This window comes from Balaenoptera ricei, chromosome 10 (genome assembly GCF_028023285.1).
Source record: "Balaenoptera ricei isolate mBalRic1 chromosome 10, mBalRic1.hap2, whole genome shotgun sequence".
Classification (NCBI taxonomy): Eukaryota; Metazoa; Chordata; class Mammalia; order Artiodactyla; family Balaenopteridae; genus Balaenoptera; species Balaenoptera ricei.
The window spans coordinates 47,354,257-47,382,080 of record NC_082648.1 but is presented as its reverse complement, the minus strand read 5'-3'; the positions used below and the strand labels follow the sequence as shown (position 1 = coordinate 47,382,080).

Below are 27,824 nucleotides of genomic sequence, written 5' to 3'. Positions count from 1 at the left end.
CTCCGAATGGGAACTACAATTCCCAGTGGCCCCTGCAGACCGCCGGCCGCGGCCACGATGCGCCTGCGCAGTGGCGAGGGCTCCGGCTGTGTGGTTCCCGCCATTTCTCGCGGCAGTCCTCCCTGGGTTGAGTTCCGCGCTCCATGGAGGCATTTGACCCCGCAGAGCTGCCCGAGCTGCTTAAGCTTTATTACCGGAGACTCTTTCCCTATGCCCAGTACTATCGCTGGCTCAACTATGGCGGAGGTGATGGAGGCGGGGAGCGGGGTGGGTAGTGGGTTGGGAGGGGAACGTGAGGTTTCAGGAGGGTACCTTGGAAAGACAATATGAAGTGCCTCCTGTGCGCCAGGCATTGTGCCGGGCACCGTCGTGCGTTATCTTGAACCCTCACCTCTGAGGTGTAAATGGGCCGAGAGAGGTTGGAATGACCAGCCTACGCTACGCATTGTAAGGCAGAGCCGCTGCTCCTATCACTTCTTGGTCAGACTCGAGTGGTCGGACTCACTTTCGATTCGGTGTTTATTTGCAGCCAAGGGGGGTTACCGGGTCATAGCATGAAGCTGCAGAGGCGTGATCTGCTCAGGGACAGAGGGGTTATCTCCTAAAAGAGGAGAGGTACTTAACTCTTCCCAGGAATTTACTAGTGCCCACCGAAGAAGGAGAGGTGGTATTACATATTGAAAATATTTCTGCATCTTTTTCCTCATTTTTACTTTTCCCTGTTAGATGCGGGATGGTAAACCCCTTCAAATTAGGAACTAATTCTTGTCTTCTTTTTTTTTTTTTTTTAACATGTAACACAGTGCTGAGCACAGAGGACTCATTAAAAATATCTTCTCATTGGTTAATGTTTTAATGCTCTGAGCTGGGTAAAGTACCAAATTAACTTTTAAAGTGTACATTTATTTTGCAGTGGTAAAGAATTACTTTCAACACCGTGAATTTTCCTTCACATTGAAAGATGATATTTACATTCGTTACCAATCCTTCAACAACCAGAGTGATCTGGAAAAGGAGATGCAGAAAATGAATCCGTACAAGATTGATATAGGCGCGGTATATTCCCACAGAGTAAGAAATCGAGTTTTTATGTAGTTTGTTGTTTTTTAAACCAAGAATGGATTGGTGCCCCTAGCATTTATTTTTATTTTTATTTTTATTTTTATTTTTTAATTATCATTTTTTATTTATTTATTTTATTTTATTTTTGGCTGTGTTGGGTCTTCGTTTCTGTGCAAGGGCTTTCTCTAGTTGCGGCAAGCGGGGGCCACTCTTCATCGCGGTGCACGGGCCTCTCACTATTGCAGCCTCTCTTGTTGCAGAGCACAGGCTCCAAACGCGCAGGCTCAGTAGTTTTGGCTCACGGGCCTAGTTGCTCCGCGACATGTGGGATCTTCCCAGACCAGGGCTCGAACACGTGTCCCCTGCATTGGCAGGCAGATTCTAAACCACTGCGCCACCAGGGAAGCCCTAGCATTTTGATATAAATTTTTAGAGCTTATTTTAGTTGAAGAGCCACAAATTGTCCTTTGATGCTTTACATTACTGACTGGAAATTGTTTGGAAGTGAATTGGTTGTATTCTCACTAGGACAAAAAAAAGAGTATCTGGCTAAAAGACTAGGAAGTCAGCGTGGTTGAGCACAGAGGGCATTGGAGAGAATCATTCTTGATTTCTCTATTTCTCTCACACCTGTATCTGTTTCACTGGGAAATCTCTTTAGCTCTACCATAATAATATCTAAAATCCAACCACTGCTACTAGTGCTGCTACCATCATCATCACCATCTCTAATCTAAATTACTGTAAAAACTTTCTAACACTTTGCTCCTATAGACTCTAGACTCTATTCTCAACACAGCAGCCAGAAGGATCCTTTTAAAACAAGTAAGATTGTCATGACTCCTCTGCTCAAAACCATTCTCCAGTGGCTCCCCATTTCACTCCGAGTAAGAGCCCCTCTCTCCCGCTCAGTCACTCCTCACCTGCCACACTGGCCCGTGCTCAAGCAGTTTGCACTGCCTAGAACCCATTTCCCCAAATATCTTCTTGGTTCATTCCCTCACCTCCTTCAAGTCCTTACTCAGTGGGGCCTCTGCAGCCTGCCATTCCTCCTACCCGCTCACCTCACTGATACATTCTAAGTGCCTAGAATACTGCTAGGCAGAGAGTACACAGTAAGTATCTGTTGAATGAATGAACATACCAAAATTGCCCTTCTTCCTCTCCTTAAAAATACACACATGGTGGGGAAAATATACACATGAAAGAATAGCTTTTGTATGGAGCTTTTTCATATGTTGTATAACTTGTTTTTCATATCAGTCCTCATTATTCTTTTTACAAAGGAGAACTTCGATAATTTGCCCTAGGTCACACAATTTCTAAATGAGGGAGATGGGACCTGAATCCAGGTTTTCTGACTCTAAATCCCAGGGGAAGGGGAGAAGAAGAGGTAAGATAAGGCAGGCAGGGAAAATGCTTTGGAACAGTTTACTCCTCTTCAGAGGTGGAGATTAAAACTGAAGTCTCTATAGAAGGGTCAAGTTGTCACTCTATTCCTTCTCCCTAGCACAGAAGGGGCGGGGGGAAGTGTCATTTTTTTAACTGGACCAAGACAGAGGCACATATACACCTTTTTTGTGTGTTTTGTTTGTGATTTTTATTAGTTATAGATGCATGTAGTTTACAGAATCAACTACTATTAATTAGGCTTTTTTTTTTTTAAGGTCTCCTACTTTTCCCCCTATTTTTTGCTCCCCAGAGGCAAGCATTTTCTTTTTGCTGATTGTTAAGGTATTTGCCTCCTTGTCTCTAAATAACATGATTATATTTCTTCTATTTTTCCATTTTAAGCATTATCTACTGACCTTCCACTCTGGCAGATGAGGGTTTAGGGTTTTTTTAATCTCACCCCCTACCCTCACCACACAGAGAACCTTCCTATTGCCACATGCTCTTAGCATGTTTGTTAAAAATTAGGATTAGATCACTAATTCAACCCCAAACTGCCAATTATATAAATCTCCCAATGTATTCAGATCCATCAAGTATTTTATCAGTTTCATCCTGAAGAAATTTCTCCTGCAGCCTTCTTAACTCCAATCTGGATTGATTCCTCTCTAAGCCTGACGGGTAAATATGATCTTGTAATCACCCTGGTTTCCTTTCACCTCTCTCCTGTGATCCTTGTTGCCTAGATCATATGTTCTCTTTTTGGTTTACTCCCTTGTTTTGGTGGAGCACATCCTCCAGGAGCTTCCTAAGAAAAGGTGCATGGAAGACAAAATATTTCATACCTTCTGTATCTGGAAAATGTCTTCATTCTGTCTTTATGCTTAACTAATGATTGAGTTTGTAAATCATTTTCCCTCAGAATTTTGAAGACATTGCTACATTATCTTCGAGCTTCCAATGTTGCTGTTAAGAAGACTAATGCCATTCTGATTCCTGTTCCATTGTGTTGGACCTAGAAGCTCTTAGGATTTTCTTTTTTTTAAAAAAAAAACAATTTTTATTTCTTTAATGTTGTATCTATTTTATTTATTTTTAGCTGTGTTGGGTCTTCGTTGCTGTGCGCGGGCTTTCTCTAGTTGCGGCGAGCGGGGTCTACTCTTGATTGTGGTGCGCGGGCTTCTCGTTGAGGTGACTTCTCTTGTTGCGGAGCACGGGCTCTAGGCACGCGGGCTTCAGTAGTTGTGGCACATGGGCTCGGTAGTTGTGGCTCGCGAGCTCTGGAGCACAGGCTCCGTAGTTGTGGCGCATAGGCTTAGTTGCTCCACGGCATGTGGGATCTTCCCGCACCAGGGCTCGAACACGTGTCCCCTGCATTGGCAGGCGGATTCTTAACCACTGCACCACCAGGGAAGCCCCACTCTCAGGATTTTCTATCTATCCCCTCTGTCCCTAATGGTGTACGTTGGTGTACATCTTTTTTCATCTATTGTGCTAGATACCTGATGGACCCATATGATCATGAGCTCGTATCCTTCAATCTTGGGAAATTTTCCTCTTTTTTTTTTTCTTTAATAGATCTTTATTGGAGTGTAATTGCTTCACAATATTGTGTTAGTTTCTGTTTTACAACAAAGTGAATCAGCCATATGCATACATATGTCCCCATATCCCCTCCCTCTTGAGCCTCCCTCCCATCCTCCCTATCCCACCCCTCTAGGTCATCGCAAAGCACCAAGCTGATCTCTCTGAGCTATGCTGCTGCTTCCCACTAGCTAACTATTTTACATTCGGTAGTGTATATGTCAGTGCTACTCTCACTTTGCCCCAGCTTCCCCCTCCCACCCCGTGTCCTCAAGTCCATTCTCTATGTCTACATCTTTATTCCTGCCCTGCAACTAGGTTCACCACTACCAATTTTTTTTTTTTTTTAGATTCCATATATATGCTTTAGCATATGGTATTTGTTTTTCTCTTTCTGACTTACTTCACTCTGTATGACAGACTCTAGGTCCATCCACCTGACTACAAATAACTCAATTTCGTTTCTTTTTATGGCTGAGTAATATTCCGTTTTGTATATGTGCACATCTTCTTTATCCATTCATCTGTCGATGGACATTTAGGTTGGTTCCATGTCCTGGCTATTGTAAATAGTGCTGCAATGAACATTGTAGTACATGTCTCTTTTTGAATTATGGTTTTCTCAGGGTATATGCCCAGTAGTGGGATTGCAGGGTCATATGGTACTTCCATTTTTAGTTTTTTAAGGAACCTCCATACTGTTTTCCATAGTGGTTGTATCAGTTTACATTCCCACCAACAGTGCAGGAGGTTTCCCTTTTCACCACACCCTTTCCAGCATTTATTGTTTCTAGATTTTTTTGATAATGGCCATTCTGACCCTTCTTATTTTTTTTTTTTTTTAATCTTCTCAAAGAACCAACTTTTAGTTTTATTGATCTTTGCTATTGTTTTCTTTGTTTCTATTTCATTTATTTCTGCTCTGATCTTTATGATTTCTTTCCTTCTGCTAACTTTGGGTTTTGTTTGTTCTTCTTTCTCTAGTTTCTTTAGGTGTAAGGTTAGATTGTTTACTTGAGATTTTTCTTGTTTCTTGAGATAGGCTTGTATAGCTATAAACTTCCCTCTTAGAACTGCTTTTGCTGCATCCCATAGGTTTTGGGTCGTCGTGTTTTCATTGTCATTTGTCTCTAGGTATTTTTTTATTTCCTCTCTGATTTCTTCAGTGATCACTTGGTTATTTAGTAACGTATTGTTTAGCCTCCACGTGTTTGTCTGTTTTACGTTTTTTTCCCTGTAATTCATTTCTAATCTCATAGCGTTGTGGTCCGAAAAGATGCTTGATATGATTTCAATTTTCTTAAATTTACTGAGGCTTGATTTGTGACCCAAGATGTGATCTATCCTGGAGAATGTTCCGTGCGCACTTGAGAAGAACGTGTAATCTGCTGTTTTTGGATGGAATGTCCTATATATATCAATTAAATCTAACTGGTCTATTGTGTCATTTAAAGCTTCTGTTTCCTTATTCATTTTCATTTTGGATGATCTGTCCATTGGTGTAAGTGAGGTGTTAAAGTCCCCCACTATTATTGTGTTACTGTCGATTTCCTCTTTTATAGCTGTTAGCAGTTGCCTTATGTATTCAGGTGCTCCTATGTTGGGTGCATATATATTTATAATTGTTATATCTTCTTCTTGGATTGATCCCTTGATCATTATGTAGTGTCCTTCCTTGTCTCTTGTAACATTCTTTATTTTAAAGTCTATTTTATCTGATATGAGTATAGCTACTCCAGCTTTCTTTTGATTTCCATTTGCATGGAATATCTTTTTCCATCCCCTCACTTTCAGTCTGTATGTGTCCCTAGGTCTAAAGTGGGTCTCTTGTAGACAGCATATATATGGGTCTTGTTTTTGTATCCATTCAGCCAGTCTATGACTTTTGGTTGGGGCATTTAATCCATTCACGTTTAAGGTAATTATCGATATGTATGTTCCTATGACCATTTTCTTAATTGTTTTGGGTTTGTTTTTGTAGGTCCTTTTCTTCTCTTGTGTTTCCCACTTAGAGAAGTTCCTTTAGCATTTGTTGTAGAGCTGGTTTGGTGGTGCTGAATTCTCGTAGCTTTTGCTTGTCTGTAAAGCTTTTGATTTCTCCATCAAATCTAAATGAGATCCTTGCCGGGTAGAGTAATCTTGGTTGTAGGTTCTTCCCTTTCATCACTTTAAGTATATCATGCCACTCCCTTCTGGCTTGTAGAGTTTCTGCTGAGAAATCAGCTGTTAACCTTATGGGAGTTCCCTTGTATGTTATTTGTCGTTTTTCCCTTGCTGCTTTCAATAATTTTTCTTTGTCTTTAATTTTTGCCACTTTGATTACTATGTGTCTCAGTGTGTTTCTCCTTGGGTTTATCCTGTATGGGACTCTCTGCGCTTCCTGGACTTAGGTGGCTATTTCCTTTCCCATGTTAGGGAAGTTTTCGACTATAATCTCTTCAAATATTTTCTCTGGTCCTTTCTCTCTCTCTTCTCCTTCTGGGACCCCTATAATGCGAATGTTGTTGCGTTTAATGTTGTCCCAGAGGTCTCTTAGGCTGTCTTCATTTCTTTTCATTCTTTTTTCTTTATTCTGTTCCGCAGCAGTGAATTCCACCATTCTGTCTTCCAGGTCACTTATCCGTTCTTCTGCCTCAGTTATTCTGCTATTGATTCCTTCTAGTGTAGTTTTCATTTCAGTTATTGTATTGGTCATCTCTGTTTGTTTGTTCTTTAATTCTTCTAGGTCTTTGTTAATCATTTCTTGCATCTTCTCAATCTTTGCCTCCATTCTTATTCCGAGGTCCTGGATCATCTTCACTATCATTATTCTGAATTCCTTTTCTGGAAGGTTGCCTATCTCCACTTCATTTAGTTGTTTTTCTGGGGTTTTTTCTTGTTCCTTCATCTGGTACATAGCCCTCTGCCTTTTCATCTTGTCTATCTTTCTGTAACTGTGGTTTTTGGTCCACAGGCTGCAGGATTGTAGTTTTTCTTGCTTCTGCTGTCTGCCCTCTGGTGGTTGAGGCTATCTAAGAGGCTTGATGGGAGCCCTTCTTATTTTTTTTTAATTTATTTTTTAGTTTTACTGATCTTTGCTGTTGTTTTCTTTGTTTCTATTTCATTTATTTCTGTTCTGATCTTTATGATTTCTTTCCTTCTACTAACTTTGGGTTTTGTTTGTTCTTCTTTCTCTAGTTCCTTTAGGTGTAAGGTTAGATTGTTTATTTGAGATGTTTGTTGTTTCTTTTTTTTTTTTTTGAAACTTTAAAAATATTGCTTTATTAGTATTGGATACATACAATATTTATAATATATCAGTAGTATATAAGGTCTGTTAATAGATATCCCTGTAAATCAATGAATGTGGCATATTCGAAGCAAACATTTGCCTAAATGGTTATTAGAACCTTGCTGTAAAACTGCCCTTGTTCAAAATCCCCAAAACAGGCTTCTTGTTGGATTATGACAAAGAAACCAACATTTTTAAAGCAATAGTAGCAAAGCATATTCTGAAATATAGCCTTTAATAGAAATGCTTTATTCTGTATATACCATTTCGAGTTGTAAAATACTATTACTGTTACTATTACCATTGAGTGTTTGGGGGTCAGTTGTTTGAGGCAGAAAGAGTGATGACAGAAAGCACTTTTTTTTTCTTTACAAAAACTGGGAAGAAGATCACATGGTATCTATAACAGGAAACTTTAGGTGACTCACTTCAAACTCATCTCTTCAGTAGCTTCAGTAAACACCTGCTGTCATATTTGACACTGCTTGTTAATAAGTGGAAAATTTTTAAAGAATCTATATCTTAGCATAAATGCTTAGCTGGCTTAGAATTCGTGAATAATTGATGATAATTTTGAGTGAGGTGCATTGATGGTGCGCACCAGTGTAGTTGGCTTTACACCATCCTCTTTCCAAAGGATTTATGTGAGTGTCCTATTAACTTCCGAGGAACCAAATGGCACTTTTTTGTGTTTGTGTGAATGATAAGACAGTAAAGATAAGATTGAAAATCAACATTATGGAAATTGCCGCCTCTACGCCAGAATGTGAAGTGAACCAAATAACCATATTTCACTCTACACTGTTCATTAAAGTACAAAATTGTTCACTTACAGTAAGCACAGAGTATTATTCACGTCTTTAGACAAGTCATTTAATCTGATCATCATCACTTGTAAATTAAAGACAGTAACACTTGCCATACTTATCTAAAAGGAATGTTATAAAGATCAGAGGAGATAATAAAAGTATTTTGCACACTCTCAAGTGTTATGAACTTTTAAAATTATTACTGTGTTATTATTGACTGTTGGGATGTTTCTGGTTGGCCTAGATTGTTTATTTGAGATGTTTGTTGTTTCTTGAGGTAGGATTGTATTGCTATAAACTTCCCTCTTAGAACTGCTTTTGCTGCATCCCATAGGTTTTGGATCGTCGTGTTTTCATTGTCATTTGTCTCTAGGTATTTTTTGATTTCCTCTTTGATTTCTTCAGTGATCTCTTGGTTATTTAGTAACGTATTGTTTAGACTCCATGTGTTTGTGTTTTTTACGTTTTTTTCCCCTGTAATTGATATCTAGTCTCATAGCGTTGTGGTCAGAAAAGATGCTTGATATGATTTCAATTTTCTTAAATTTACTGAGGCTTGATTTGTGACCCAAGATGTGATCTATCCTGGAGAATGTTCTGTGCGCACTTGAGAAGAAAGTGTAATCTGCTGTTTTTGGATGGACTGTCCTATAAATACCTATTAAATCTATCTGGTCTATTGTGTCATTTAAAGCTTGTGTTTCCTTATTAATTTTCTGTTTGGATATCTGTCCATTGGTGCAAGTGAGGTGTTAAAGTCCCCCACTATTATTGTGTTACTGTCAATTTTCTCTTTTATAGCTGTTAGCAGTTGCCTTATGTACTGAGGTACTCCTATGTTGGGTGCATATATATTTATAATTGTTATATCTTCTTCTTGGATTGATCCCTTGATCATTATGTAGTGTCCTTCCTTGTCTCTTGTAACATTCTTTATTTTAAAGTCTATTTTATCTGATATGAGTATTGCTACTCCAGCTTTCTTTTGATTTCCATTTGCATGGAATATCTTTTTCCATCCCCTCACTTTCAGTCTGTATGTGTCCCTAGGTCTGAAGTGGGTCTCCTGTAGACAGCATACGTATGGGTCTTGTTTTTGTATCCATTCAGCAAGCCTGTGTCCTTTGGTTGGAGCATTTAATCCATTCACGTTTAAGGTAATTATCGATATGTATGTTCCTATTACCATTTTCTTAATTGTTTTGGGTTTGTTTTTGTAAGTCCTTTTCTTCTCTTGTGTTTCCCACATAGAGAAGCTCCTTTAGCATTTGTTGTAGAGCTGGTTTGGTGGTGCTGAATTCTCTTAGCTTTTGCTTGTCTGGAAAGCTTTTTATTTTTCCATCGAATCTGGATGAGATCCTTGCCAGGTAGAGTAATCTTGGTTGTAGGTTTTTCCCTTTCATTACTTTAAATATGTCATGCCACTCCCTCTGGCTTGTAGAGTTTCTGCTGAGAAATCAGCTGTTAACCTTATGGGAGTTCCCTTGTATGTTATTTGTCGTTTTTCCCTTGCTGCTTTCAGTAATTTTTCTTTGTCTTTAATTTTTGCCAATTTGATTACTATGTGTCTCGGCGTGTTTCTCCTTGGGTTTATCTCTGTGCTTCCTGGACTTGAGTGGCTATTTCCTTTCCCATGTTAGGGAAGTTTTCGACTATTATCTCTTCAAATATTTTCTCGGGTCCTTCCTCTCTCTTTTCTCCTTCTGGGACCCCTATAATGCGAATGTTGTTGCGTTTAATGTTGTCCCAGAGGTCTCTTAGGCTGTCTTCATTTCTTTTCATTCTTTTTTCTTTATTCTGTTCTGCAGCAGTGAATTCCACCATTCTGTCTTCCAAGTCACTTATCCGTTCTTCGGCCTCAGTTATTCTGCTATTGATTCCTTCTAGTGTATTTTTCATTTCAGTTATTGTATTGTTCATCTCTGTTTGTTTGTTCTTTAATTCTTCTAGGTCTTTGTTAAACATTTCTTGCATCTTCTCGATCTTTGCCTCCTTTCTTTTTCCGACATCCTGGATCATCTTCACTATCATTATTCTGAATTCTTTTTCTGGAAGGTTGCCTATCTCCACTTCATTTAATTGTTTTTCTGGGGTTTTATGTTGTTCCTTCATCTGATACATAGCCCTCTGCCTTTTCATCTTGTCCTTCTGTGAATGTGGTTTTTATTCCACAGGCTGCAGGATTGTAGTTCTTGCTTCTGCTGTCTGCCCTCTGGTCTGACCCTTTTTATTTTTAATATAGTTTTTCCTACCTATTTTCTCTGGTCTCTAGAAATCCTAAAGGCAGATTTTATGTCTTAGACTGGTCTTCTAATTCTATTTATTTCTTCCTATTTTTTAGTCTCCTTTTTCTCTACTTTCTGGGGAATTTCCTTAAAAGTTTTTCATTTCTACTATTATATTTTCATTTCCAAGAACTTTTTTTTAGTGCATCCTGTACTTTTTTCATTGATACATCTTCTTTCACTGAGGATATCAATGATAATTTTTTTAATTTTCTTCTGTTCCACAGGCTCTTCTCTCTAAAGTTGCATTTTTTCTGTTTTTTTCCATTCTTTCATATCAGAGGTTTTCCTCATATGTCTGGTAGTTTCTTGCTTGTTGCTTATATTTAAGAATAGAGTACTAAAAAGCTGACTGGAAACTCTGTGTACATGGCTGAGATTTCTTTACTACAGAGTGATCTGACTGGGCTGTTTTATTGGCGCAAATCTCTGATGTCAATTTCTCTAGATCTTTGCTAGTATGAAAACGCCAGTTGATCACTGATCTATTCCTAGAGCCTAATAACAGTGCCTGACACACTTGGACAGAGTCTTCAGAAAGGAATCTTCCCACCTCCTGCCTGGGGTGTTAGTGGAAGGGTACAGAGGAGATGGCTGGGTCTCAGCATTCCCCATGTAAAGGTCTGATTAATCCTCTGAATATCTGTACAACACATCCTTCTTCAGCTGTGCCTGTTGTCCCCTCCTCAGTCCAGAGACCCTCTGTTTTATGCTCTGCAGATAATAATTCAGGTATCTTTGCCAGGGAAATAGAAGCACAGTCACCTAGCTCCACAGAGTAAGTGTAGCACAATGGGGAACTAACTGCTTCATAAGTAGATTTTAAATCAATCCTCTTGTTTTTTAATCTCAGCTCCAGAGATACCTGTTGTCACCTATTCCTGAGACTTTTGGGGATTCTGAGGTGTAAATTGGGTTCCTTCTTATCCTTTTTACTGAGAGCTGAAGATTCCGTTTTTTGGTTCTCCTTATAAAAATTGTGGTAGTATTGTCTCCTCGCTGGTTCTTTTTTTTTTTTTTTCCAGGACACCTCTTTATTGTGTTAGAAAAGGTTGGTTACAACAGTTTCTCTAGACATGGAAGGCAACACTGTCCCCAGATCCAGGGGAACCAGAAAATTTATAGCATCAGAGGAAAGCCAGGGCAGGAAGCCAGAGCCTACGGAGGACAGAGCTGGCCTTAAGACCAGAATATTTTCTTCCCCCTGCTCTCCTTACCCGAGCCCAGGGTTCTTGCCCCAGCTTCAGCTGCCAAGACATCATCCTTCACCCCAATATCCTCCTAGCTACCACAATTCAACAAAGGTGCAGTTGGGGAACTTCAGGGTGGGAGTACAGGCTGTGCCTCTAGCCCCGTGGCCTTTGCTCACCCTGAGGTACCCAGTGCCCGACCCTCAGCCAGCTGTGCCTCCTGGGGAGGGGCCTGGTCATGCAGGTCAGGCAGGGAAAGGGGCTGCTCGGGTCAGCACCAGGCCCCTCTCTTGTTCTTTTTTAAAAGACTTACGCCAATGAACTTATTTACAAAACAGAAATACAATCACAGGGACTTCACTGGCGGTCCAGTGGTTAAGACTGCACGCTTCCAACGCAGTGGGTGTGGGTTTGATCCCTGGTTGGGGAACTAAGATTCCACAGGCCGCGGGGCGCAGCCAGAAAAGAAAAAATAAATAGAGTCATAGATGTAGAAAACAAACTTACGGTTACCAGGGGGGAAAGGAGGGGGGAGGGATAAATTGGGAGATTGGGATTGACATATACGCACTACTATATATAAAATAGATAACTAATAAGGACCTACTGTATAGCACAGGGAACTCTACTCAATACTCTGTAATGACCTATATAGGAAAAGAATCTAAAGAGTGGATAGGGACTTCCCTGGTGGCCCAGTGGTTAAGACTCTGCACTTCCACTGCAGGGGGCTCAAGTTCCATCCCTGGTCGGGGAACTAAGATCCTGCATGCCAAAAAAAAAAAATAGATGAAAAAGAGTGGATAGGGGCTTTCATGGTGGTGCAGTGGTTGAAAATTCGCCTGACAATGCAGGGGACACGGGTTCAATCCCTCATCCGGGAAGATCCCACATGCCACGGAGCAACTAAGCCCATGCGCCACAACTACTGAGCCTGTGCTCTAGAGCCCGTGAGCCACAACTGCTAAGCCCGTGTGCCACAACTACTGAAGCCTACGTGCCTAGAGCCCGTGCTCCACAACAAGAAAAGCCACCACAATGAGAAGCCTGCGGACTGCAACGAAGAGTAGCCCCCACTCGCCACAGCTAGAGAAAGCCCTCACGCAGCAATGAAGACCCAACACAGCCAAAAATAAATAAAATAAATAAATTTTTTTTAAAAAAGTGGATATATGTATATGTAAAACTGATTCACTTTGCTGTACAGCAGAAACTAACACATTTTAAATCAACTATACTTCAATAAGAATTAAAAAGTAAATGAATAAATAAAAGACTTGTGCCTTTCTTTAAAAAAAAAAAAAACTTTTATTTTTGCACAGGTTTAGTGGAAGCCAAATAAGTATTTGTATTCAGTCCACCTTCTTTACCAGGTAGTCCATTGCCTCCAAGGAGATTACTTACAGCTTGAACCAGACTAATTGAGAGATCTTTTTGAATTATTGAAAAATTTTAAATACATTTCTGTTACTTACATGTCCAGTAGCAATTAAAGGTCCTTAAAATACCTTGCAGTAGGGCATTAATTATTTGTATGTACTTTTCCTTATCAGAAACCTAAAACTCTTTGTTATGATTTCTGTTGATCAATAAATGTTTATTATACAATGTCATATATCAATTATATCTCAATAGAAGTAGAAAAAAAATACGGTAGTATGTATTTATCACATCTTGTTTTAAGTAGATGAAAGTTACACTGTCATCAATTCTGGATGTATAGCATCAAATCAGTGAGCTTCAACTGACATAGACTTGGCATTATATGGTTTCTTCACTTCTCTTTGGCCACTTTTTCTGTGTAGGTAGAAAATAAGCATGTATGGCAGCTCTTATAGAAACTGATTGTTATTTTGTACTTGTAGCCCAATCAACACAATACAGTGAAGCTGGGAGCTTTCCAGGCTCAAGAAAAAGAACTGGTGTTTGACATTGACATGACAGACTACGACGATGTGAGGAGATGTTGTAGGTGAGTTCCACATGTTTTGCCGGTAGGTGGGTGGTATCACTGACAATGAGTAATGATGATTCTGCTCCAGTTCTGCAGACATATGTCCTAAGTGCTGGACCCTCATGACGATGGCCATACACATCATCGACCGAGCATTGAAGGGCAAGTATTAACAGTATCTGAGTGGGGTCAAACGCGAGAATCTGTTTTCCTCTGAATATTAACCTATCTATACCATTTTATAATCAAATCTCATAAATTCCTAACATGTTTCTTTGAAACATATGGTAGGGAAAATAAAAAATTAGAATAAAGTTGTAGTTAAAACTTTGATAAAGCTATTGATCAAATCATTTAATTTTTTCCCAATTCAATCATCTATTGAGCAACTCTTGCAAGCTAGGTACTGTGCTAGATGAGGGAACTATGAAAGATAACGATTCTTACCTCAGGTAGGTTATGCAGTCTAAGGAGGAAACAAGAAAATTCAGGATTACATATGCATTAATATGCACAGGATGCTATGGGGATATAGAACAGCCGGAGTGCATACAGGAATGGGAAGAGATTAGATGAGAAAAGGCTTCCTAGAAGAGGTGATGATGAGGATGATAATGATAATAATAATAGCTAACTCTTATATAGGGGGCTTATGATGTACCAGGCACTGTTCCAAACACTTTAAATTTATTAACTCTCTTTATATCCCTAGACTGGGTCTTTAGAGATAAATGGCAATTGGTCAGGGAGAGAAATAGAAGTACTGAGGCATGAAGACATTCTTAGCAGAGAGACCAAGATAGGTAAAGAACTGAAGGCAAGAGCATGGGCGGCATGGGAAACTATTGGGTTGGCCAAAAAGTTCGTTCGGGTTTTCTGTAAGCGGTTACGAAAGACCCGAACGAACTTTTTGGCCAACCCAATACAAATAACGTACAGTTGACCCTTGAACAACATGGGTTTGAACAGCGCATGTCCACTTATACAGATTTTTTTTCAATAGTAAATACTACAGTACTATATGATCTGTAGTTGGTTAAATCTGCAGATGTGGAGTCACAAACACAGAGGAACTGATGCAGAGGAACTGTTTCTATGGAGGGCCCACTATAAGTTATACATGGATTTTCAACTGGGGAGGGTTGGCACCCCAATCCCCACTTTGTTCAAGGGTCAACTGTAATATAGTTAAGATGAGTACATGTGGATAACAAGTTAAAAAAATGAAGCTAAAGAAGTAAGCAAGAACCAGGAATTCATAGATTTGTTTTAAAACCTATCATTTCTCCCCTCTTCAGAGGACTTTGGATTTAAACATCGTCTCTGGGTATATTCTGGAAGGAGAGGTGTTCATTGCTGGGTCTGTGATGAATCAGTTAGAAAACTGTCCTCTGCAGTACGTTCTGGGATAGTTGAATATTTGAGTGTTGTAAAGGTAAGGTCTTCTTAATGATATTTACATTTCTTTGTTTGCTAGATATTACCAAGCCTGGTATGTTTAGTAACAAAATTAAACTATCTTTTAAGAATTCGTATTTCAGAGTAGATGATTTTACCAGTAGATCAATTAAAATCATAGTAGCTCCATTTTTTAAGATGCTTCATATTTTGCTGTTAAGCATCCTCCTTTGTGGCATAAGGAAGATTAGTTTACTTTTCTGGTTCAAGTATGTCAAGTAAAGTTAACCCAGAAAGTTACAGGTATTGAGACTATATAAAATGGCATCCAAAGTTCTATACTTTGACAGAATTTAATCAATATCTTTAGAACACGTTAAAGAAAGTTTTAATTATTTCATTTATGTTACATAATATACACGAAGTGTTTTTTTGATGGTTTGTTTTTCAGGGTGGTCAAGATGTTAAAAAGAAAGTTCACCTAAGTGAAAAAATTCATCCTTTTGTCAGGTCTGTTGGAAAAGACTCCATGAAGTTTAAGTTGTGTCTGATTTACCTGCATGTGCTTTTAAAATTACCTGATCAATTTTCTCTGCTGGGGTAGCATTTTACAATAATCATAGCTAGAGTTAATTGAGTGTCCATTTTATACGCTCCAGTATTCATGATAGGTGCTTCACAAATATTCTTATTGGTCTTCACAACAACCTCATTAGATACATGATGGTATCTCCATTTACAGATGAGAGAAGTGAGATTTGGAGAGATCGTATAATTTGCTTGGCTTCACACAAGTAATTATTAAATTCAGGATTCATGCCCTGGTCTGCCTGATTCCACTGAATTCACTACTTCTCCAGGATAATGGAAAGAGGATTTGCATTAGGAGTAAGAATCCCTATTCTGCCAGTTTAATACAACCTTGATAAATATTAGAGCCTCTGTTTCTTATCAGTATAGGGAGAACAATGTCTGCTCCATCTATCTCACAGAGTTGTGGCAAAGATAAAATGAAACAGTAGAGGGACTTCCCTGGTGGTCCAGTGGTTAAGACTGCGCTTCTGCTGCAGGGGGCGAGGGTAAATAAATAAACAGTAGGTGTGAAGTCTATTTTCAAACTGCTAAGCACTATATAAGTGTTGAGATGTTAAAGGAAGCAATTCAGAGTAGAAACTGTAGACAGTATCCCACATCCTACTACTGATGTAGTATTACGCTGTCCTGACTTGGTTGCTTTCCACCCTTGTTACATACTTATGATGCTATTACCTTCTAAATTGTGGAGTTTAAAAAGTAAACATTTCTTGAATATCTAGTCTAAACCAAGTACTATGCTAGGTTCTTTCCCCTTAGAGTGTCTCATTTAATTCTTATAACCCTGTGAAGAGGTGTAATTCCAATTTTACCTAGTTAAGTTTTAGAAATTCAGTGAAAATAAGTACAAGCCTTCCAAGTGGACAAAAGCCATGTGGCATATGTGTTGCTAATAGTGTTGGGACTTTGTTATTGTTATTCCTACAGAAAATCTATAAACATAATAAAAAAATACTTTGAAGACTATGCCTTGGTTGATCAAGATATTCTTGAGAATAAAGAAAGCTGGGATAAGATTTTAGCCCTTGTTCCTGAAAATATCCTTTCCCAAGACCATTTCTGTGTGAGCTACTTGTATTAATCTATGATATTATAAATGTGTTCTGCCTACATATTCTCATATGCTTATAAGTCTAATGTTTTTACACAAAACATCTCCTGTGTTTCTGCGTTTTTTAATCTCTAGTCTGGAATACAATAAGAAGTGAGGCCGTTTTGTAAATAAACTTCCTCATTTTGGAAGTTGATCCTCCTAAAATTAATGACTACTTAAAGGATGTGGGATCATCCTCAAAATATGTACAGACCAGGGACCAGTTTTACCTTACACTTTACAGTTATTTTGGCATTCTTTGTTATATCTAATATAGTTTAACAGGGGAATTTCTCTAAGGATATGTGTTTAATATTTGCATTTTAGAAAACAATAACTACTTTCTATGTGAACTTTAGATATCCTTGTGGTAATATATACTGAAAATAAGTTGTTCGTTGATGTGCCCTAAATGAGTGTGTTCCTTAATGACCCATCACCAATGCATGATGAACTTCAACAAAGCTTCCAAAAGCATCACAATTCACTTCAGCGCTGGGAGCATTTGAAGAAAGCAGCCAGCAGATGTCAGGTATATTCCATTGAAATCTGTATTACAAATACAATAATGCAATTTTTAATTAAATTCTGATTGTTTTGCTTACTAAGTTAATGATGGTTGACGATCACTTTTTAACCACTTTAAAGAAATCCTCAAAAATTCCTACTGATCCTCATGCTGGACTTGCATCTACTTTTAGAATAACAGCAAAAATGACAAATGTGGACCCTGGCTTGAGTGGGAGATCATGCTCCAGTACTGTTTTCCACGACTGGATATCAATGTTAGCAAAGGAATCAATCATTTACTGAAGAGCCCTTTTAGTGTTCATCCTAAAACAGGTACTATGTAAAGAAAGTAAGGAAAATAAAAGAAAAATCAAAGTTATTTTTTGTTTTAGAAAGCATATCACTGGGTGTGAATGTCTGAAATAGTAAAGGTTGAAGAATTGTTCTGTCAGCTAATGCCCGAGTTCACTTACTTTTCAATTGTTGATTAGTAGCTGCCTGATGAGTTTCCACTATGTAAATAATTTTTAGTTGGGTTTCTGAGGTTCATCGTTAGAAGTAGAGTTGGAGAGGAACTTAGAAATCACAGAACAACAGCTCTCATTGTACAGATGAGAAAACAGTGGCGCAAGAGATTAAAGTGACTTGTCCACAGCCTTAAAACAAATTGTGGGGAATACCCTGGTGGTCCAGTGGTTAGGACTTGGCGCTTTCACTCATGGGGCCCGGGTTCGATCCCTGGTCAGGGAACTAAGATCCTGCAAGACTCGCAGTGCAGCCAGCAACAGACAAATTGTGTCAGAGCTAGTAATAGAGTTCAGTTCTTAACACTGAAAGTTCCATGCTTTTTCCACTATGCTGCCTCCCTCAGTTCTTTTTCAATAGATTTATCTTGTCTCTTGCACATTTCTCTTAGATAAGATTTGATGGACTGAAACTGACTTTAAAATAAATATGGCAGTGGCTATATTGGCATAAACTTTGCCCCATCCAAACAGGGGACACAGTTAAAGAAGTATCTAGTCCTCTTTAGTGTCAACAATCCAACTCTGCCACTTGCTGTGGGATGTTAAGCAAATTACTCTTGGTTTTAGCATTTGTAAAATGGAGATAATAATAGTACCTACCTCAGTGGGTTATGGTGAAGATCTAAAATGTAAAGTGCTTAGAAAAGTGTCTGTCATATATTCAATACTCCCAAATTGGGACTTCCCTGGTGGTCCAGCGGTTAAGACTCCATGCTCCCAATGTAGGGGGCCTGGGTTTGATCCCTGGTCAGGGAACTAGATCCCACATGCCACAACTAAGAGTCCACATACTGCAACTAAAGATCCTGCATGCCACAATGAAGATCGAAGATCCCACGTGCCACAACTAAGACCTGGTGCAGCCAAATAAATAAATAATTTTTTAAATTAATTATTATTTTTTTTAACATCTTTATTGGAGTATAATTGCTTTACAATGGTGTGTTAGTTTCTGCTTTATAACAAAGTGAGTCAGCTATACATATACATATATCCCCATATCTCTTCCCTCTTGCGTCTCCCTCCCATCCTCCCTATCCCACCCCTCTAGGTGGTCACAAAGCACGAGATGATCTCCCTGTGCTATGTGGCTGCTTCCCACTAGCTATCTATTTTACATTTGGTAGTGTACGTATGTCCTTGCCACTCTCTCACTTCATCCCAGCTTCCCCTTCCCCCTCCCCGTGTCCTCAAGTCCATTCTCTACGTCTGCGTCTAAAAATATGGAACGCTTCACGAATTTGCATATCATCTTTGCGCAGGGGCCATGCTAATCTTCTCCGTATCGTTCCATTTTTAGTATATGTGCTGCCGAAGCAAGCACTAAATTTATTTATTTTATTTTATTTATTTTTGGTTGCATTGGGTCTTCGTTGCTGCACGCGGCTTTCTCTAGTTGCAGCGAGCAGAGGCTACTCTTTGGTGCGCAGGCTTCTCATTGCGGTGGCTTCCCTTGTTGCAGAGCATGGGCTCTAGGTGCGGGGGCTTCAGTAGTTGTGGCTCGTGGGCTCTAGAGCACAGGCTCAGTACTTGTGGCGCATGGGCTTAGTTGCTCCATGGCATGTGGGATCTTCCTGGACCAGGGCTTGAACCCGTGTCCCCTGCACTAACAGGTGGATTCTTAACCACTGCACCACCAGGGAAGTCCCATAAATAAATTTTTTTTTTAAATACTCCCAAATTGCCTTGTTTCCTTTAATAATCTACAGTGACTCTGTAGTGTATACATTTATACAGCCCCTTTTCAGACCTGCCAACACATAGGTGTCTTTTCAGTTTCAGCAAATAACTCAAGGTAATGAAATGAACTATTTCCATCTATTCTGTTCCATTTTGAGGACTCTAAATTTGAGACTGTTCTGTACTTAAATAGAGGAGGATATAGGGAAGAGGAAGATAGAAATAAAAGTAGAAATAACAGCAACTAGGTAATAGCTCAACAGTCTTTCACATCTATTTTTTGGTGTTTTGTTAAGAGAAATAAAAGACACACCTAATGTGCTTAAATATTGTTCTTAACAGATAAGTCTAACCCTCTTTCTAAGCCTTAGATTAAAATTTTAGCCAAAAATAACTCGTAGGAGACAGCTTATAATGATTTGTATTCCACAGTCTTCAGTTTATAACTTTTGGTTCTCACAGGTCGCATTTCTGTGCCTATTGATTTACAGAAAGTGGATCAGTTTGATCCATTTACTGTTCCAACCATAAGGTATGTTCCAGATCACTGATCACTCCTTTTTTGTTTGTGATTGTTGTTCTAAATGTGACGTATGTTGGATTAGATCCCTTCAAGAGAGGCAGCTTCTCTGAGGCTGTATGATGATGCCCTAGCAGAGCAACATTTCCTAGTGAGTTCCATAGAACACAAGTTTTTCAGCTGCTATTATGCAAAAAAAGAGTTCAAATAAGTTTGGGAAATGCTGACTTAAGCAGATTAAAAGTTCTTTACTGCAAAATTTCCTGGTCTTTAATATGCTAATGTGCATGGAAAACTCCAAGAAGAGATTATGGTTTTTAGAATATCCCAAATTTAGTTGGCCACATAATTTTTTCACAGAAAATCTTGTGAGATTCATGTGCTTTCATACACTGGGTAATGTTGACCAAGAACCAACTTTAAAATTATCTTATTCTACTATCTGTAGTTCCATTTGCCATGAATTGGATGTTATTTCCACTAAAGAAGAAGAAAAAGAGAACGGAGCTGAATCTGATATCAAACATAGAACCAGAGGTAGGTTAATATATTGAAGTCTCACTTTAACATAATCTTTTTATATAGACATCTTTCTGTGACTCCAGTAATTAACTCACCTTGGATTCAGACCAGAATAGATCAATGTTTATCCTGAAACCAGCTCAGTAACAAATAATATTATAGCAATGTTTCTGTCCTTCATCAGTTGCCCAAATGGTGCTGTTGAATCCAATTTGAGTCAACAGATATTCACAAGTAACATCTGAATGCCAGGATCTATACTGTAAGATTAAATTGTCAGTTGGTTTTGATAGTTGTTTGAATCTCACAGTCTTTTTTTTTTTATACAGCGGGTTCTTATTAGTTATCCGTTTTATACATGTTTAGTGTATACATGTCAATCCCAATCTCCCAGTTCATGCCACCACCACCACCACCACCACCACCCTCCACCACTTCCCCCCCTTGGTGTGCATACGTTTGTTCTCTACGTCTGTGTCTCTATTTCTGCCCTGCACACCAGTTCATCTGTACCATTTTTCTAGGTTCCACATATATGCATTAATATACAATATTTTTCTCTTTCTGACTTACTTCACTCTGTATGACAGTCTCTAGATCCATCCACGTCTCTACAAATGACCCAATTTCATTCCTTTTTATGGCTGAGTAATATTCCATTGTATATATGTACCACGTCTTCTTTATCCATTCATCTGTCGATGGGCATTTAGGTTGCTTCCATGACCTGGCTATTGTAAATAGTGCTGCAATGAACATTGGGGTGCATGTGTCTTTTTGAATTATGGTTTTCTCTGGGTATATGCCCAGTAGTGAATCTCACAGTCTTATATTCAACAACTATTTATTTAACAACTACTATATATGCAATATTTTGTTCTCTACTTTGTTTTTATATCTAATGAGTGTTCTGTTAAATACATGTCTAAACTGTGATTGAATTGTATATTCAAGAATTTGAAGGAGCTGGGAATATAAAGCTTCCTGTTAGTGAAAGTCACATCTTCTTATACCAGTACCCAAGAGACACTATAGCAGTAGAGTCCAATAGCACTTTCTGTGATGATGGAAATGTTATGCATGGCCCAAATGGTAATCACTAGCCATATGTGGCTTTTGAGCACTTGAAATGTGAGAAACTGGATTTTTAATTTCATTTAACTTTAATTTAAATAGCCTCATGTGGCTAGTGACTACTGTAATGGGCAGTGCAGATCTCTCATCTCTGACCTTTTTAGTCAAATGTTGCTACCCTTCTTTCAGAATCCAAGTTCGAATATCACTTATATATTCTAGCTCTAACATAATACGTGAACAAGTACATTCCACCATCATTATTTGTAGAATGATTACAAGCATTCTGTTTAAAATATTGGAAAAAAGTCTCCAACATAAATAAACTGGACAATAATAAACTGGAAAAATGAACTCAGGGAAAACAGACAATGCAAGGAACAAAGGAAACCTTTTTTTAAACAAACGATATCTGGGCTTCCCTGGTGGCATGGTGGTTAAGAATCCGCCTGCCAGGGGCTTCCCTGGTGGCGCAGTGGTTGAGAGTCTGCCTGCCAATGCAGGGGACGCGGGTTCGAGCCCTGGTCTGGGAAGATCCCACATGCCGCGGAGCAACTAGGCCCGTGAGCCACAACTGCTGAGCCTGCGCGTCTGGAGCCTGTGCTCCGCAACAAGCGAGGCCGCGATAGTGAGAGGCCCACGCACCGCGATGAAGAGTGGCCCCAGCTCGCCGCAACTAGAGAAAGCCCTCACAGAAACGAAGACCCAACACAGTCAAAAAAAATAATAAATAAATAAATTAAAAAAAAAAAAAGAATCCGCCTGCCAGTGCAGGGGACGCAGGGTCGAGCCCTGGTCCGGGAAGATCCCACATGCCATGGAGCAACTAAGCCCATGCGCCACAACTACTGAGCCTGTGCTCTAGAGCCTGTGGGCCACGGCTGCTGAGCCCGTGTGCCACATCTATTGAAGCCTGCGCACCTAGGGCCCTGCGCACCTATGGCCCGTGCACAGCAACGAAGACCCAACACAGCCAAAAGTAAAAATAAATTTATATTAAAAAAAAACCCGATATCCTCAGAGAATAAGAGAAGATAGTGTATCCATGAAACAAGACCAGAATGCTATGAAAAAGAAACACTCAGAGAACAAGAAAGAGGTCTTAAAAATCAAAAAAATCACCATTTGAATAAAAAATTCAATGGAAGGGCTGGAAAAGAAAAGTTGAGATTTCCCAGAAAGTAATACAAAAAAGACAAGTTAGTTGTTTTTTTAAGGAGGAAAAAGATAATATTAAAGACTGGTTCAGGAGGTCTAAAATTAAAGACTGGTTCAGGAGGTCTAATATCTGACAGAAAAAGAATAAATAAAACAGGAAAAAATTGTCAAAATTATATAGGACAGGGCTTCCCTGGTGGCGCAGTGGTTGAGAGTCTGCCTGCCAATGCAGGGGACACGGGTTCGAGCCCTGGTCTGGGAGGATCCCACATGCCGCGGAGCAACTGGGCCTGTGAGCCACAGCTGCTGAGCCTGCGCGTCTGGAGCCTGTGCCCCGCAATAAGAGAGGCCACGACAGTGAGAGGCCCGCGCACCGCGATGAAGAGTGGCCCCCGCTTGCCACAACTAGAGAAAGCCCTCGCACAGAAACGAAGACCCAACACAGCCATAAATAAATAAATAAATAAATAAAATTTAAAAACACACCTCATTTAAAAAAAAAAAAATTATATAGGACAACATCCAGAAATGAGCCCTTTGTTGAAAGGGCTCAGCATAAGAATGATGTGCCTACACCAAGGCACATCATTTTGAAGTTTAACACTGAGAATTAAGAGAAGATCTTAGGAGCTTTCAGACCCCTTCCTACTATCCCTCCCCAACAAAAAAGCCGTAGAGCTAGGAAGAATGGCCTTAGATTTCTAAGTAACAATGGAAGTATTCATTTTTAGAAGTGAATGCTAGGAAAGAAAAAAGTAGTTGCCATTCAAGAAGATGGAGAGGTCAGAATTAGGGCAGGGTGCTGCTATTTTTTTCCACTATAAACCTGTTAGGACTATTTTACTTTTTTTAACGAAGTGCATATATTACTGTAACACAGATTTTTAAATTTAATATTATCTCTTTGTGGACATCTTTTTCCTTTGTTCAGAGGTTTTAAGCTAGCAAGTTTTGGCTCCCTATAAGGAGAAGCTTTATAATAAATACAAGTGTTCAAACATAAACTGCACTGCCTGTCATTTCAAGTATTCATAAAGGCTAATAGCCATCAGTAAATCAGGGATGCTTTAGAGGTGGTGGGAGGCTGGAATAGGTGATATGTAAGTTCCTTATTATTTCTTTAGTTTCTGTGATTCTAAGCTTTTGTCCATTTTCAGATTAGTACCATTTGCTCCTTCCCTTCTACTTCTCAAACCTGGACTGTTCTCCACTCTCCTCTCTAATTAAATCTTTTTTCTAAGACCCAGTTCATAGCCACCTCAGTCAACTTTGATCGGTCAATTCTTTTTTTCTTTTTCTTTTTTTTAAATTAATTTATTTTATTTATTTATTTTTGGCTGTGTTGGGTCTTTGTTGCTGCGTGCGGTGTTTCTCTAGCTGCGGCGAGCAGGGGCTACTCTTTGTAGAGGTGCACAGACTTCTCATTGCAGTGGCTTCTCTTGTTGCGGAGCACAGGCTCTAGGCGCGTGGGCTTCAGTAGTTGTGGCACGCGGGTTCAGTAGTTGTGGCTCGCAGGCTCTAGAGCGCAGGCTCAGTAGTTGTGGCGCACAGGCTTTGTTGCTCTGCAACATGTGGGATGTTCCTGGACCAGGGCTTGAACCCGTGTACCCTGCATTGGCAGGTGGATTCTCAACCACTGCGCCACCAGGAAAGCCCTGGTCAATTCTTTGGACTCATAATTATCCATATGCCTGTTTGGCCTTTAATTATATATTGTTTTCTATCACTACATATAGGAGTTGTTTTTCCAGTTCATTCCAAAACTTCTTGAGGGAATTCCCTGGCAGTCCAGTGGTTAGGACTCCGAACTTCCACTGGGCCCCGGGTTCCATCCCTGGTCAGGGAACTAAGATCCTGCAAGCCACACAGCATGGCCCAAATAAATAAATAAATAAATTTTTAAAAATAAAAACTTCTTGAGACCAAGTAGTATGGCTTATACTTTATACTTTTTTATAATTTAGCATAGTACTCAATATATTGTATAATAGGCTGTTGTAAATATTTGTTTAATTTGTAAATATTTGTTTAATAATTATATGGAGAGCTTATTACATATTCCACAATGGTGAAACAAATATAGAGGCCTACATCCAAGGAGCTTACAATCTTGAATTAAAGGTTCAAAGTACAATGTGGTTGAACCCAAACTAAATTGTTTCTTTGGTATAAGTTTATTTATCTTAAGAAAATTTATATATTAAACATTTAGAACAAAATTATAATCTACTTTCATAATTGCCACAATTGAGATATTCATCCTTAATACTCTCATAAAGATTCCTTTTCCAGTCCCAAGTAAGTCAGATAACATTTACTAAAAAAATTTTTAAGTATAGTTTCTTTTTTTTGTTTTGTTTTTTGTTTTAAGATTTTTTGTTTGTTTAATTTTTTGGCCACATGGCATGCGGGATCTTAGTTCCCCGACCAGGGATCGAATCTACACCCCCTGCAGTGGAAGCGTGGAGTCTTAACCACTGGACCAAGGGCGAAGTCCCTAGTTTCTTTTTTTTACTCTTTCCAGTAAACTATCATGAGGACTCTTAATTCCATGCAGACAAAATCCAAATCTCATTTTGACTGCAATTAGATTTTTGCCTTCTTTGGGTATTAATTATAGATTGTTTAATTAAATGGATGATTAAGATTCTGTATTCAAAATTTTATGTACATTTTTAAGACTGTTTTATAGATCAAAGAATACCTGTACTTAATGCATATGACTATCAACTACTGATTGTTTCCGGAAGGCATGGCCCTGACTTCACATTTTTAATGTTTTGCTCTGTTGGTAAAACTATTTATTATTGAAGCCACAATTTCTAAAGAAAGGAATGTTTTATGGGACTTAACACATAGCAGTAGATGATGCTATGACTGACTGCTAGAGTAGATGTGTACGCGTGGTTTGGATGTTTTAGAGCAGCACTGTCTAATACATTAGCCACATGTGGCTATTAGCCACAGATTTTTTTAAATTTTAATTAATTTAAACTTAAAAACTGATAATCGATTCAATTATTGGAAAACTTTTAAGTATGTTTGGGAAAATTAGTTATATGAGCTTACTTTTTTATATATTTTATAATTTAAATCTAGATCATGTATTTCCAATGATAATATAGTATCTAAATTGAGATGTACTTTAAGTACAAAATACTAGATTTCAAAGACAGTGTGAAAGAATGTAAAATATTTCAATCTTTATCACATGTTGAAATGATATTTTAGATACACTGGGTTAAATAAAATACATTATTAAAATTAATTTCACCTTTTTAATATGGCTACTAGAATGTTTTAAATTATACATTTATTATTATATTTCTATTGGACAGCACTATTTAGAGAATTTTTACAAGAAACTTATACTTTCACGTTATTCTTGCTGCCAAAATGCTAATTATAATTCATGGTCTTCACAATTTAGATTACAAGAAGACCAGTCTAGCTCCTTTTGTAAAAGTTTTTGAGCAGTTTCTTGAAAACCTGGATAAATCTCGAAAAGGAGAACTTCTCAAGAAGAGTGGTAAGATTCTATACCTTTCCCTTATAGCTATTTAGGTCTTAGTACAGGTAGTTTAAAACATCCAGCAAGTGAACAATTTTTAGAGCTGTAGTCTTTGCCCTCTCAAAAAAAGTTACTAGTTTATCTCACTATCCTTAGTATTTTGAAAACTGAGGTCCCTTCATTCAATTCAGCACATACTCATTTTAACACCTTCTATGTGTCAGGTACTATGAGGGAAACAAAAATGAATTATACAAAGATGAATTCCACATCATGGCTCCCCTGCCCTTAAGGAGTACTAACTGGTACAAAACAAAGAAGTACAAAATGCTAAGAGATCTCATCTGATTGAGAGAACCTGAGAAGATTTTATATGAAAAGGGTGGTATTTGAACTCTATTTCAGTGAGCTGCTGTATGAATTCTAATCCCCAGTGCTAACATATCATACCTTGAGGTATGAGTAGGATTTCCGCAAGCAGAGATTTGATGAGATAAAGGTACAGGAGTGGAAAAAGGAGACAGGTTGTTCATTCTTGAAGGAACAGCAGGAACAAAGGCATAGAAGCAGGAAAGCATCAAGTCACTCTAGAGGCCATCAAGTAGTACAGCTTATCTGGTAAAAGATGCGTCAGGAAGTGATGGGAGAGAAATCCAAAGAAGCAGACTGAAGCCAGAGTATAGATGGCCTCGAATTCTAGTCTTGGGAGTTTGAGCTTAATTCAAATGGGACAGGGAAGCTATTAAAGGTTTTTGAGAAAGGGAGTGCCGTGATTTGTAGTTTTATCTATGATAGAAAGATAACTCTAGCAACAGTATATCTGGGGAGAAGCAGGGGATAGACTAGACCCCAAGAGATCAATTGAGCTATTAGTATTAGGACAGTAGAATTGGAGAGCTCCAAAAAATGCAAATGCTGGAGCCATCCTTGAAACTTGGTAATGATTTTTTGGAAGTTGAAAGATCTAAGTAAAAGTGTCACAGAAGCCAAGGGAAAGGAAAGTTTCAAGGAGATTATCAAGTGTCAAATGCAGTAGGGAACTGATAAAATCCTGTTGGATATAAGAACGAGGAGGTGCTAGGAGGACAGCAGTGTCAAAGGAAGAGTTCTTTGAATAGGAGACACCTGAGCATATGTGTAAGCCAAAAGGAAAAAAATCAACAGTGAATATTATTCAAGAGATTGATGGATACCATAGAAAACTGGCAGTGTTATAAAAATACAAACTCCCTTTCCACTTCATTTTTTAATAAAATGTTTGGTGGTTAAAAAGTAGTGCCTAAGATAATGCTCTACTCATAGTAGCCACTCAAATATGTGCTTGTTGAATGAACAGTGATGACTCTGAACTTCGAAAGCCTCATTGAAGCTGCCATTCCAACTGGTCATATTAAGTCCTTTGTATTCTTGTTCTGTACTAGCTCAGCCTATAATGTGGGCTTCAGCAAATGTGAAAGCAAATCTTTATGCATGATGTGAATTTAATGGAAGCATTAAGCAAATCAGGATGTGAAATAAATGGGCTTTGTTTTGTTTTCCCTTACTATCCTTGATAAAAATCTATTCTATTTTAGATATACAAAAAGACTTCTGAAGATAACAACTCCCTTTTTACCAATGTGGATATCTTCTCCCTTCAACCCAGAATCAAATACTTCAAGAGCCGTTTAATAAATATAGCAGAACTGTG

The 27,824-nt window shown here is 38.7% G+C and overlaps 1 protein-coding gene and 1 non-coding gene across 2 annotated transcripts; one reads left to right on the top strand and one right to left on the bottom strand.

The window, feature by feature from the left end:
* The first annotated feature begins 85 nt into the window (after positions 1-85).
* Positions 86-27,824, top strand: PRIM1 (DNA primase subunit 1). Its single transcript, XM_059936228.1, has 13 exons — positions 86-246; positions 914-1,071; positions 13,459-13,565; positions 13,636-13,709; positions 14,846-14,982; positions 15,397-15,455; positions 16,467-16,576; positions 17,073-17,164; positions 17,334-17,475; positions 19,812-19,881; positions 20,318-20,406; positions 26,054-26,152; positions 27,709-27,824. The coding sequence occupies exons 1-13, from the start codon at positions 144-146 to the stop codon at positions 27,726-27,728; spliced, it is 1,260 nt and encodes a 419-aa protein (XP_059792211.1). The 5' UTR covers positions 86-143; the 3' UTR covers positions 27,729-27,824.
* LOC132373891 (U6 spliceosomal RNA) lies at positions 18,887-18,993 on the bottom strand. The gene has a single exon (XR_009505547.1). It is a non-coding gene; the product is annotated as a U6 spliceosomal RNA (small nuclear RNA).

Bases quoted from the DNA above. Each gene is read 5' to 3' on its own strand.
- PRIM1 (XM_059936228.1), top strand. From the start codon at position 144: ATGGAGGCATTTGACCCCGCAGAGCTGCCCGAGCTGCTTAAGCTTTAT. The intron at 17,476-19,811 runs GTACTATGTAAA...TGGTTCTCACAG, and splicing joins TAGTGTTCATCCTAAAACAG to GTCGCATTTCTGTGCCTATT. The intron at 19,882-20,317 runs GTATGTTCCAGA...TACTATCTGTAG, and splicing joins TTTACTGTTCCAACCATAAG to TTCCATTTGCCATGAATTGG.